At 50.7% G+C, this 11,503-nt stretch overlaps 5 protein-coding genes across 5 annotated transcripts in view; 3 read left to right on the forward strand and 2 right to left on the reverse strand.

The window, feature by feature from the left end:
- Nucleotides 1–1,120: 1,120 nt before the first annotated feature.
- On the forward strand, nucleotides 1,121–1,459 carry TERG_11745 (uncharacterized protein; the record flags this gene model as incomplete). The annotated part of the gene is made up of 2 exons (XM_047750810.1): nucleotides 1,121–1,315; nucleotides 1,412–1,459. The coding sequence occupies 2 exons, from the start codon at nucleotides 1,121–1,123 to the stop codon at nucleotides 1,457–1,459; spliced, it is 243 nt and encodes an 80-aa protein (XP_047605484.1).
- Nucleotides 1,460–1,790: 331 nt separating this feature from the next.
- Nucleotides 1,791–2,769, forward strand: TERG_11746 (uncharacterized protein; the record flags this gene model as incomplete). Its single annotated transcript, XM_003236882.2, has 3 exons — nucleotides 1,791–2,044; nucleotides 2,111–2,178; nucleotides 2,242–2,769. 3 exons carry the CDS (start codon nucleotides 1,791–1,793, stop codon nucleotides 2,580–2,582), a joined length of 663 nt encoding a protein of 220 aa, XP_003236930.2. The 3' UTR covers nucleotides 2,583–2,769.
- A 55-nt stretch (nucleotides 2,770–2,824) lies between these two features.
- On the reverse strand, nucleotides 2,825–4,792 carry TERG_01655 (uncharacterized protein; the record flags this gene model as incomplete). Its single annotated transcript, XM_003236883.2, has 2 exons — nucleotides 2,825–4,400; nucleotides 4,497–4,792. The coding sequence occupies 2 exons, from the start codon at nucleotides 4,790–4,792 to the stop codon at nucleotides 3,242–3,244; spliced, it is 1,455 nt and encodes a 484-aa protein (XP_003236931.1). The 3' UTR covers nucleotides 2,825–3,241.
- Nucleotides 4,793–6,807: 2,015 nt separating this feature from the next.
- TERG_01657 (uncharacterized protein) lies at nucleotides 6,808–9,344 on the reverse strand (the record flags this gene model as incomplete). The annotated part of the gene is made up of 4 exons (XM_003236885.2): nucleotides 7,729–9,344; nucleotides 7,401–7,667; nucleotides 7,175–7,327; nucleotides 6,808–7,114 (listed from the first exon to the last, which is right to left on the reverse strand). The coding sequence occupies exons 1-4, from the start codon at nucleotides 7,803–7,805 to the stop codon at nucleotides 6,808–6,810; spliced, it is 804 nt and encodes a 267-aa protein (XP_003236933.1). The 5' UTR covers nucleotides 7,806–9,344.
- Nucleotides 9,345–10,883: 1,539 nt separating this feature from the next.
- Nucleotides 10,884–11,503, forward strand: part of TERG_01658 (uncharacterized protein) — a gene marked incomplete at its 3' end in the record, with an annotated part of 3,215 nt that continues 2,595 nt past the window's right edge. Inside the window, exon 1 of the mRNA XM_003236887.2 lies at nucleotides 10,884–11,446. Coding sequence (XP_003236935.2) covers nucleotides 10,990–11,446 — 457 coding nt within the window. The 5' untranslated portion in view covers nucleotides 10,884–10,989. The remainder of the gene's footprint in view (nucleotides 11,447–11,503) is intronic.

The following is an 11,503-nucleotide window of genomic DNA, read 5'->3' on the forward strand; positions in this document are numbered from 1 at the left end:
CTAACGAATGCACCCAAAACCCATTACGCATTACGAGTTCTCCCCAGTAGTCTGGTGGCGTGCAGGCTTCCTTCATCTACTTCGACTGGCCGGGCCTTGATGCCACTCCTCCCTCTAGGCGAAGGGCACCGGCTGCCAGCCCTTCACACCATTCCGGCCGCTGCTCGCGAGCAAAACGAATATTAGTGCCAGCTCATGCTCGATCCAGGCCTTGACCCGAGCAGCCTCCGCGCGGGAAGACCGCGCCCACAGTTCCGCTGTCTTCGGATCTGAAGGATCGCTCACATTTAAACGCTGGCCGGATGGCGACTTAAGGTTGTTAGCAGCTCACTAAACCAAATGTTATATGTTTTCTTGGGCGCTGCCGTCTCTCGATACGGACTGCAGTGTACGACAATCCCGAGCGAGGGTTAGTTGGGTAAAAAAATCCTTCCACCCCCTGCAAGGGCTCGACTAGCTCGCTTGAACCCGAAACACGCCCTGATCCAGAGATGAAGAAGATGTCCTGATACGGACGATCGCTCTGTCGCCCAGCTCGATTCCTGTGTGATCAGACACCGGCCCCAGAGTTGCTCGGATATCTACTTCGTACGGAGGGCCCGCTCGCTACTTGGAATCAACCTAGCAGCAATTTTAGGTGCTGCGGTTGATAGAATCTAGTGATGATCCTCGCCCGCATAGCAGGGAGTTACACACTTGGCTGGCTAACATATCTGTGGGATTCCATATCATATCATATCAGCTTCTTCCGGGGGAGCCCAGAGACGTGCTGGCTGCAGCCAGAAAAAACAACACTACCTTTGGGACAAGCTCTCTCCGCCGCTCTGACAGAAGCCTCCTCTTCCTCCTGCTCGCCTAGTTTGGGCCATTATCTGCTATGCTATGCTAGAGCGGTTGGCTTGACTGGACCAACGAGCTGTTTCCGAAGTTTCTTCCTACCTGGACTCATGTCGTGACACGAAACGGTTTCGCTGCAGGCGGGCGTGGACAGGAATCATCTTTTGCGTGGAGCGCAACGATCCCCCATGAGCGGCTTTTGACAGGCGTGGGATAGTTGCTCGTGGCTTTTAGGAGCCGATCTTGCTGTCTGCGATTCGCGCTCTCCACCGAGCCAAGTGCGATGGCGGCTCTTCTCTACAGAAGCATAGCGATGCCCGGTAACCCGATGGCAGATGGTTCACAGCGGGCAGTGAAGCTGTCGATACTATGTCTAGTCATGGCTGTCATCGCGGGAATCCTCGTTGCCATCCGTTTCGTCGGGAGATACCTGAAGCGCTCCATCGGCGCAGACGACTGGACAATACTGGCTGCATTTGTATGAAGACTCCTACCCTGTGCCAATTCTACGATTCTTTTTTTTTTTTTTTTTTTTTTTTTTTTTTTTGTTTGTTTGTATTAACGGAGATACAAGGTCCTCGCGCTTCTCTACACTGCCCTACAGATAACCTGTAAGTGGTAGTTATCCAAGAGACATCCCGGATCAAAGCTGCTAATCACCAAACTTCAATCTCAGGCGTGGAACATGGCCTAGGAAAACACACCTGGGAGGTTTCTCCAGCGGACAAAGTGCTAACATTAAAGGTACGCTGGCCCGGTTGTTCCCTCTGTCTGGCTCTGTTCAAACCCGGACTCGATCGATGCTCACTAATCCTGGATGGCCAATATAGTACTTGTACGTCCTACAAATATCATACAAGATATCGCTATCTCTTATCAAAATATCATTCCTCCTACTATTCGTACGGATATTTTACGTCCAGAAGCTGTTTGTATGGACCTGCTATGCGCTCATGGCAATAACAGCCGCGGCTGGCATCGCTTTCACATTCCCAACCGTGTTCCAATGCAAGCCCATATATGCATATTGGAACCGCGCCGTCCCACACAAATGCATTGAAAATGCGGAGTGGAGGGTCTCATATGCACTGTTAAATGTTATCACTGATTTCTTTATCCTTGTTCTTCCAATCCGAGAATCCATCATACTCCTAACCAACAAAAAGGATAAAATACTGGTTATCTTCATCTTTTCCCTTGGCCTATTGTGAGTTAAAAGATACGACTCTACCCGCCCTCTTGTTGCAGTATGCTAACTCTTCATGCTCTACAGCTGCTGCATAGTAAGCATTATTCGAACCACAACTATCTTTGGGACCTCTGACAACCATGACCCATTATGTGAGTTCACTTGTACCACTATAAACCACTTCATAGCGTATCTAACGGCTAGTGGTTACACAGGGAGCGTTGCCCTTATCTCGGTATGGAGCGCGATTGAGCTTAATACAGGCATTATAGTTGCTTGTTTGCCCATGCTCCGCCAGTCGTTTTTCTTGATATTTCCCAGGTCCCGGTCTGCCTTTGAGACGGCGTCTCACAGCATTGAGCACTTCCCGCACCGAATAAAAGACTACAGATTCAGCAGATCGGCCCCTACTTCGACTGCTCCGGATGGGAGGCCCTCGCACTCGGCTACTCATAATGAAACTTTTTCCATGGGGGCTGTCCGGTCCGATGCAGACCATGGCCATACCAGAACGGATGGGAGAACCGAGAGCCAGGAGAGGATTGTGTCGATGTAAAGATACCCACATGAGCTACGACTGTACATATGCAATATTCAACAGACATATAATTACAATAGCCATACTTTGCTAGTAACGAAACACTGGAAACTATAGCTCAGTCGTATAGATATACTTTTTGTCCTGATGATGCCTGATGGAGTGAGTCCACCCGGATTTACAGTTATGGTTATGGAGCCCCGGCGGGCCGCAGCTCCAGGCCGGAGTTTTCTCCACCGGACGCTCCTTTTCCGTTTCGACAACTAGCGAAGCGGCTCAAGGAGGCAGTGGAAGCAGCAGAGGATGGAGAAGACAATGAAGAGGACGAAGACATTATTCTGTAGCTGTGTGCAGTGAGAGCGCTGTACGTTCTAACCTCGAATGACTCGCTGTGTAGTACGGAGTACACGATGTGGCCACATTGGCCGGTGTAACTGACTAGTCGGCTGGCTACCAGGGTCTCATGCTGTCCTACACGAAGCGGAAGAGAGGAACTAACAAACACTGCAACAGCATGTCTTTCACATATACAACTAGCACAGCCTTTATCCCGCCATTAATATACATGCAAGCAATAATATATATATATGAACTAGTTTTCCCCTTTGAAGCTTCAGGAAACACGCCTGCCTGCCGATCTAGATGGCAGTTCTAAGTTAGTCGGGAATAAAAGCACTCTAAAACTTAACGCCCAGCTTCCATCCGACGCAGCAGGCTCGGCCCCAGATGAAGCAGGCTAGAGAGATAACGTAGCAGAGAGTGGTCCATAAAACAACTCCCCAGTATCGTCCGCCAGTGTGCTGGAGAAGACTCCCCGCAATCGGAATGCCTGTGAGAGTGCCGAATGAGACGATCGTATAACAAGTTGCATAGTACCTCCCATACTCATTCGTGTCACACAGCTGGCCCACGCACACCGGAGCTAGGGAGACATTGGACCCAGACGCAAAGCCAAATATCAAAGCAAACACAATGGACAGTGCTTTGATTGTCGGTGCTGAGGAAGGAGTTGTGGTAAGAAGCGAGGCAGGCAGCCATAGGGTAATGGTCATGGCTGTGCAGATAACAAGAGCAGCAATCATGCTGTTGAAACGGCCAAGCTTGTCAGCCACATATCCAGGCAGCGCTCGGCCAATGCTGGATCCCGCATTCATTATAGCTATTAGCTGGTAGGAGAACGCGGTGGACATGGCACCCGTCGACAGGGCAAAGGCAGTGATATACGCAATTGGGACAAAGAGAGCCCATTCCATGAAATATGTCCCCAGTGTGACAGATAGATATGCCGGGTTGCGTAGGATGCGTAGGCTGGGTATAACCGTCTGTCCAGGCTTTGGAGGCAGACGTGAGCGCACCAGTATGACCGCCACGGCACAGCAAAAGATAACGACGAATCCAACGATTCTCGTAGCCCATGCAAACGAGACCACTGTGTATAGCTTCTGCAAGGCGAGAGGGAAAACGATCCCGCCGACAGAGCCGCCTGCAGCAGCAATCCCAGTAGCCGTTGCCCGCTTCTCGTTGAACCAGTGGCTGATGGCTGATAGAGCAGGCGTGAAGATCAGGGAGGCTCCCGTTCCACCAAGGATGCCGAAGCAGAGCATGAAATGCCAGTACTGCGTACACAGTCCGAGCAGCAGCATGCTGGCACCCAGACAGACGCTGCCGGCGAGTATCAGCATCCTGGGGCCATGGGCATCAAACACAGGCCCAACCTGGACGCCGCCGAAAAACCCAAGGAAGATGAAGGTGCTGAATATCCAGCCGGTTGTACCTTCGTCGTACTCCTTGAGCTGGTGCTCGCGGACATAGGCCTGGATTGTACCGACTGTGTTCCTGTACCCGTCGTGAGCAGCTGGACAGACACAAACAAGCAAACGAGCAGCAAAGCGATGTGACACGTAGTTGAATAACATGCCAGTATCGACTCACATCATCCCCAGAGTAACGGCAGTGCCAAAGCAAGACCCCACGACGACCATCCACGCCTTGAAGCCACCTTCGGGGTAGTAGATGCCATCGTCGTTGGGCCGGCGACCCGAATACCGGCCCTCAGCGTCACCACCTCTTCCTGCGCCGTCGAAACGGTCCTCGACGTCACTGTCAGATTTCCCATCGACTGCCGTCTCATCGTATCGAGCTCTCGGCGTCGAGCATGTCGAAACAGCCGGCGGGTCCGTGGGGGCTATCGCTAATTCAGCCGCTGCCGGTGGGGGGACAAGCGCCATCGCCAGCTCACTAGCTAGCCTGCAGTCGGACTCTCGTTAATGCCGGGTTTAGTCGCGATATACAGACGGGCTCTTGCGTGTCTGCCTTGGTCTGCACGACGTTATCAGGACGGAGTCTCGCGGCGACTGGGTTGGAGACAGAGTAGGACGCTGTCTTATAGTTATGTCGGTAACCAGCTATGCGGACAACCACCACCGGGAGACAGCGACGGTTAGCCGGCCGTCGCCCACACCGCCAGCTCATCAGCAGACAAAGGGACGAAAATACGATAGCCGGCAAGGATCAAGAGTGGCTGTTGGGCAGGACTGGCTGGGGGGGTCGAGCGGCCGCTGGTTATCGTCCTTTGCCCGCCGCCGGATGCTGGCTTGGTCCTCGCTGCCGGATTTTCCACCGTGAGATACTTGGGGGATACTTGAGGTATCCCTGCGATGCCATTGCCACTCGGGCGGATGTTGCACCAGCATTCTCGTCTTGCTGCTAGGAAAATCCAATACGGTGGGATTGGCCCAGTCTGGCTGTTTCCGGACTGTTCAAATATTTGCCTACGGTGCCAGCAGGCCGTGGAGGAGGATGCTAGATGTCCGCCTTCAAGAAAGAGAGCAGTTGAATTCAATGGATAGGATGCTCATATCTTAGCCGGAACTTGCGGTTCATTACTATTATACCCAATACTATACCACAGAACAAAAGACCATCAAGGTGACTCTGTTCTACCATCTACAACCATGAGGTTTTCCACGGAAGCATACAGAAACAGTGTAACTTTGCTCTCAAATTCAGATCTCATGCATTCTATACCTCTTCAATAGCGTCTCAAGATGCTATATAAGGAGCTTTCATGGCCGTTAGAATCGATCCACCTCCCAAGCATTCCATCTATCTGCCAAACTATTGACTAGGGATTCAAGTCTGTTTCTATAACAAACCATACCCAAATACGTTTCGGAACATGCAGCTTCACTGGTTCATTACTCTTCTGCTCGCCAGCTCTGCCATTGCTGGTGTTGTTGATACCTTTTCCGCACCTCAGCTGGCCGAGTCGCTCGGCATCAGGGACGTAAGTTTTATACACCTAGCAGCTGCGACTAGGCAGAAGACTAACCATATATCAGCCCGGAAGATGCCACCCGGGACGTAGGTGTATCAACAGGCACGAATGTGGCACGCGCGGTGGGTGCATCTGCTACGTATGTCCTGGGCTCTTATACCCCCTTTTGGAATCTATTGATATGAAATCATCGCTGACATCCTTTCACATTCTGATACCAGCGCCATAGATGCGGATAGGAAGGATAGGAACTTGTCTAGGCTCGCTCGCCTGGTCACTGGACTTTACGCAGGAAGAATGGATTCTCGGGAATTGCCTTTACTGCTGGCACAGGCATTATTGGATCAATTTTGGCCCTACTTGTTCGATTAAGACAACGGAGATACCGCTAATAGCAAACTTCATCCCCAAGCTATAATTATCAGGATATAACTTATATCCTCTCTATTCCCCTGTTCCCTGAATACCAGGATTCTACCCCGTCACAGCGACCGGAAACGGTATTAAATGAACACGAAGTCATTTAAATTGCGGTCCTGTAAAGTTATTCATGGACTGGACTAGACCGTTGGCATGGTGACTATTGACATGGTAACTCTGAGGTAGATCCTATAGCAAGCCGGTGATAACATGGTGGCATATACTCGGAGCACTCCGAAGATGGCTACAGATCCGGATTAATAGTACATCGTCCATGGTACTTCGTAGAATCCTCGAAATATCGTATCGAGCCTCTCAAAACGAGTTGTGCATACAAAGGCCACTGGCATGCGGTTAGATAGCCAAGCGGAAGTCTTCAGCCACGACAAAGACAAAAGTCAATAAGATTTTATTTCAACGTCAATCAACCTCTTCTCATCTACCACCGTTTTACTGAAAGCGCATAAAGAGAACAAGCAGTGAACGAGAAGCCATCTAAGTTGATTCTATCTATCTATCTCGGATCGCAATACAGCATGATAGCCTTTAGATGGGAAGCTGTAGCTTTTCCGTTCGATAATACCGATGAGCCGCCCATAGAAGAAACACACAGTAAAGCGGTCCTCCACATATATCAAGAATGCCATAGAAGACTGCCTCACCAGTAGGAGACATGAAGTTGCCTCCTTCGTTCATGCCCCATGCTAAGCCATACAACAGGAAGATCGTCGATACCGCGATGCAGAACGTGAGATACACCCGTTTTAAAGAGGGAGTTGTTGCGCGTACGTGGTTGTACCCGGACTTCAGCATCGTCCAGCCGAGAGCAGCACATGCAATGAAGCCATAGACACTGATAGCTGCGTCAGAATAAAGGAAACACGGCCACCGGGATGGACAGGGAACAACTTACAAGTATGCCCACTTGTAAACGTTGGGTATCAGGGCAGCTCCAAGGCCGGTCATCATCACTATGCTGACCATGAAGACTTCGTGAAGGATAAGTTTCAACGGAGCGTTTATCAGCAGGAGCAACTGCGTCATCAAGAGGGGTGTTGCGAGCAGCCTGGACGAGGACCTGTTAGCAGGTGAAACAAACTAGGTTGCTGGTATCTATCTTGTTGAAAGGACGTTCTCACCAGCCAGCGTAGCGGATCCAGAAGACCTGTCGAGTAGGATTCTCGGTTCCATTATCGATGACGACGAACTGGCCCACTCGAGGGAATTCAACCTCGACCGCTACCCATCCGAAATTGGCGGCCATGGCGAAATATGCCATGGAGAGGATATAGCTCGATAATGCCGAGAGGTAGTATTGAAGTCGAACATGTGGGTTGCGGACGACGAAGCTGCCGACTAGAAAAGCGATGGCTGAGAATGAGAAGATGCCTGTGACAGCCCAGTACCTGGATAAGAGGTCAACACAACTTCATGGCTATACAATATGGAGAAAAAGTATCGACGTACCAAACGGTACCTCGGTGTGATATCGAGATATCGGCATTGTCCACCAGGGTGGTGATCGCATTCGATGATAGCGACATCGGGAGAAACCTCCGACTAGTTTCGCCTGACTAGAGTAAATAAGGAGAAACGAAAGGCTTTGCGTTCAAGTTAGTTGAATAGCATGACAGCATGCATCCCCAGTAGCGAGTACACGGCGGTCCTCGTCGTGACGGTCACCCTCGAACATAAGGGGGGTGATGCGAAGAGGATGAAAATGGGATAGATCCAACGGACGGCCAAATATTTGAAGCAATATTGGCAGTCCATCTATCTGTCACGCTATCTACAAGTGGACAGCCTCCTCCAGGCGATACGGGGTACTATATGATCATGCATGATCTTGGCCTGACGATCCCTGAGGGCCGAAGTGGTGCCAGCGTGCAGTTTTCCGCTGCATGAGCTGGCTGTATGTATCTCAGCCCTCCGCTGTACACCATCAGACTGGAGTAAACATCTTCACCGCTTGCTTCGCTAAGATTACGGGGAAAGGTCCCGGAAACACTCAAGGATGTTTAGCGCCCTGATCAAACACTGTCATAGGGTATCTCTGGCTGGACGCTTAACCGGGCAGCCGGGTGGACCAGGGGGAGGGGGATCGCATCCCAAATACGGCTCAAAAATCGGATACGGAGCGAGGACCTTGATCTAGGCTGGTGGGAACAGGCATGCCATACTCCGTATAAATATCCGGCTTGCAGAATAAGCGTGAGTATATATAACTGCCTGCAAAGTATGGGAAGGCCGAAGCACCGTCAGTTCCGACGGCACAGAACATTCCAACGCTCAACGAAGCAGAGAATAGCAAAGAAATGCTGGCTTGTTAACTACTCCATGGCATAGAAGGGCATCAAAATCAGCCAAAAAAAAAAAAAAAGTCATGTGGGTGGCCATTTAAATAACGAGTTTTCAGTCTTTCAACACCAAACAACAACAGGGAAACATCGCTGCTGTGCAGATAGACTGCCACCGAGCATGAACTTGACGCTTCGGCCGAGCTTCAAAGCTATGGTGAGCATGGTAGGCGATGGCAGCGATATCAAAAAGTGCCGTTCTCCATGCCAGAGGAGTCGTCGCGGGCTACTCCATATGCCATGATGGATTGAAGATGCAGCGCTCGCCACGATGATGTTATCTCTACCAACAAATCGGATATTTATTGCCCATATAATGCAGTGCTCGACCATACGCTCAGTGAGTAGCTAAGCTATGAAGCCAGCAATAGGGCCAACTACTTCGATAACTCTTCTGAAAATCTGGAACCAACGCCTCCAAATGCGTCAGCTTCTTGACAAGCGACAACGTCATGGAGAGCAAATTTGTAGGATGGCTAAAGATATGGATAACTACCTAGCAGCTCCAACTCCTTCACGACCAGGTTAAGTTGTCGCCTCCTTGAAGAAAATTTCAGGAAAGCGTTTCAATGAGTTCAGAACAATTAAAACTCGGTTCGACAACAGTTATTCAGCATCTCGCTGCTATTTTTTGAGGGAGAGACAAACATATCATCAGCACGGATATCACCGTTGACTAATTTTTACCTAAAGCAGGTAAAGAAGTTACCTGTGAAACCGGCGCTCTGAGGTACTCCTCTAAACATGGGCCGTGAATAAAACAATAGCTACGATAATATGGATCAGATTGACTAGCTGCCTCTGTTTCCTCGATGAGGCATAGAATTATTCTGTGTGGAGCTCGCGGCCGTCTTGGCCTTCGGTCCATCCTGAAGCTACCAGCCGGATAACCAGCTGCCTAATAATAATATACAATTGCGAATCATCGAAGTAGGACGGGGGAAAGGGTCGGACAGCTGGGCGAATCTGATCTTCCCAAGAGTCTTTTGATATCTCCTCTTTCTCCTCTCCCGATATGGCACTGAGACTGGTTCGTGGTCAATTAAGAGACGAGAGAGCTGTGTGACAAGATACGACGGGACTTGCGCAACCTAGCGATCCACGCCTATCAACCCATGTGAGTCTCTTCACCTTCCTAGCACAGATAATATTGAGGTGGAAGCACTCGTCTCACGGCGTCTAGGGCCGTCAGCTATGGCCAAAAAGTCAGTGTAAGCCGTCTCCATCTGTGGAGGAATAGGGGTCAACAACGACAGCGCCTACTGCTACAACAATAGGCTCTTCCCCTCCCCGGCGAATTATCCAAGTAACAACATAGCTAGTAGTTAGCTGGGGATCAGGATCATCATATGAGAATGAAATCATGAGCAGCCAGCCCTTTGTATACGCTCCATCGACAGAATATATGCTCAACTATCAAAAGCTGGACGAGACAGCCAAGCTGTATATAAGTACGGGGCGAAGTCGCCAGCCTCAAGCTTTTCTCCCGACCAGGCATGAAGAAGCTGGTTAAGCATAACATCATAGTTATCCACGTCTCGCCCAGAGGCAACCTTGACAACTCGACAGCAACAAACGTCAACCCATGCCTTGTTGTGTGACGGGAAGCTCTCCCTTTTCCCATTCTAAGTTGCACCATGGCGAACCTTGGACATCTTGACAGCAGGAAGTTGGACTTGGTGACAGTGAGCATGACGGCCCCCAACACCCCCTTTGCCCCCCTTGCTGCAAGTTATATATTCCGCAGCTTGTCGGTGCTTCATTCGCTGATAGCTGCCGGGTTTTAAACGTGTTTACCTTCTTTTCTTCTTCTTTTATGCGGGGAGTTTCAGATCGCATGAGTAAGAAGAGAACGATAGAGCGATAGGCGCCGGCTGCATCTTTGATAGACAGCTTCGCCTGCAGGGAGGAAGACAAAAAAAAGGACGCCTGTCGATGCCAGTGGCGGACAGGGAGCACGCCTCGCCTGAGGAATATCGACCTTAATTATCCCTCGCCGTCACCCGTCCTGTTGGTCTTCGTCTTCTTCTCACGGCGCCTGTCTGCTTCCTCCTCGACGGCTTGATCCTTCGTTGCTATGAACGGTTGTATAGGTAGGGATTCTGCTAGGCTAATTTCAGTCTAATTTGGTTCCTTCCACCCTGGCCAGGCCCTGGAGGATCTGAACGAGAGGGGACGAAAAGGAGCTTTGGGAGCTCAGGGAGCTTCGAGGAGCTATTATTATTGGGAGTGCTCTCTCTTGCTGGATGCTCGATGCTCTCTCTTTTTTTACCTCGCTTCATCAATTGATACGAGAGAAGGGTGAGCTGCCCGTTTGTCCACGGAGACCAGCAGTAACTAGCTGCCGCAGCAACAGGAGAGTAGGAGGAAGATGGGACATACACAGTCAAAACAGCACCAGAATCGTCTATCAAGGCCATTGTCTGCAGCAGCTCTAGCATCTTCAACGTCTCTGGTAGCCGCAGAGGCTGCGGGAGCTCCGGAATCTTCAGGGAAGACGTCGCAAGATGTACCCAACAAGTCACCGGTTGAAGGGCAGCCTGCGCCGCAGCCACAGCCTTGCCAATGCCAGTGGTGTATAGACTATGCAGTGCCGGACCCGTACCAAACACCGTCTACGCCGCTCGAGGAGTTCTTCGAATTCAGACGACAGCTCCTCAGTCGCATGGGCGCGAAGAACAGCGCATCGCCAGCATCATCAGGAGCGTCCCCGGTGGTAGAAGAAGATCCTCGCTCGCCCGTATCAACAAAGATGGACGGCTTTAAACGCCGTTTTTCTCGGTCCAAATCCAACTTCCAGCGTCGTTTGTCTCTCACTTCAAACGGAGGTAATAATGCTGCCTCTGCCGCAATCAGCCCTCCGCGGGCACCAGATCCAGCGTCGC

The sequence above is a fragment of the Trichophyton rubrum genome (genome assembly GCF_000151425.1).
Source record: "Trichophyton rubrum CBS 118892 genomic scaffold supercont2.2, whole genome shotgun sequence".
NCBI classification, from domain to species: domain Eukaryota; kingdom Fungi; phylum Ascomycota; class Eurotiomycetes; order Onygenales; family Arthrodermataceae; genus Trichophyton; species Trichophyton rubrum.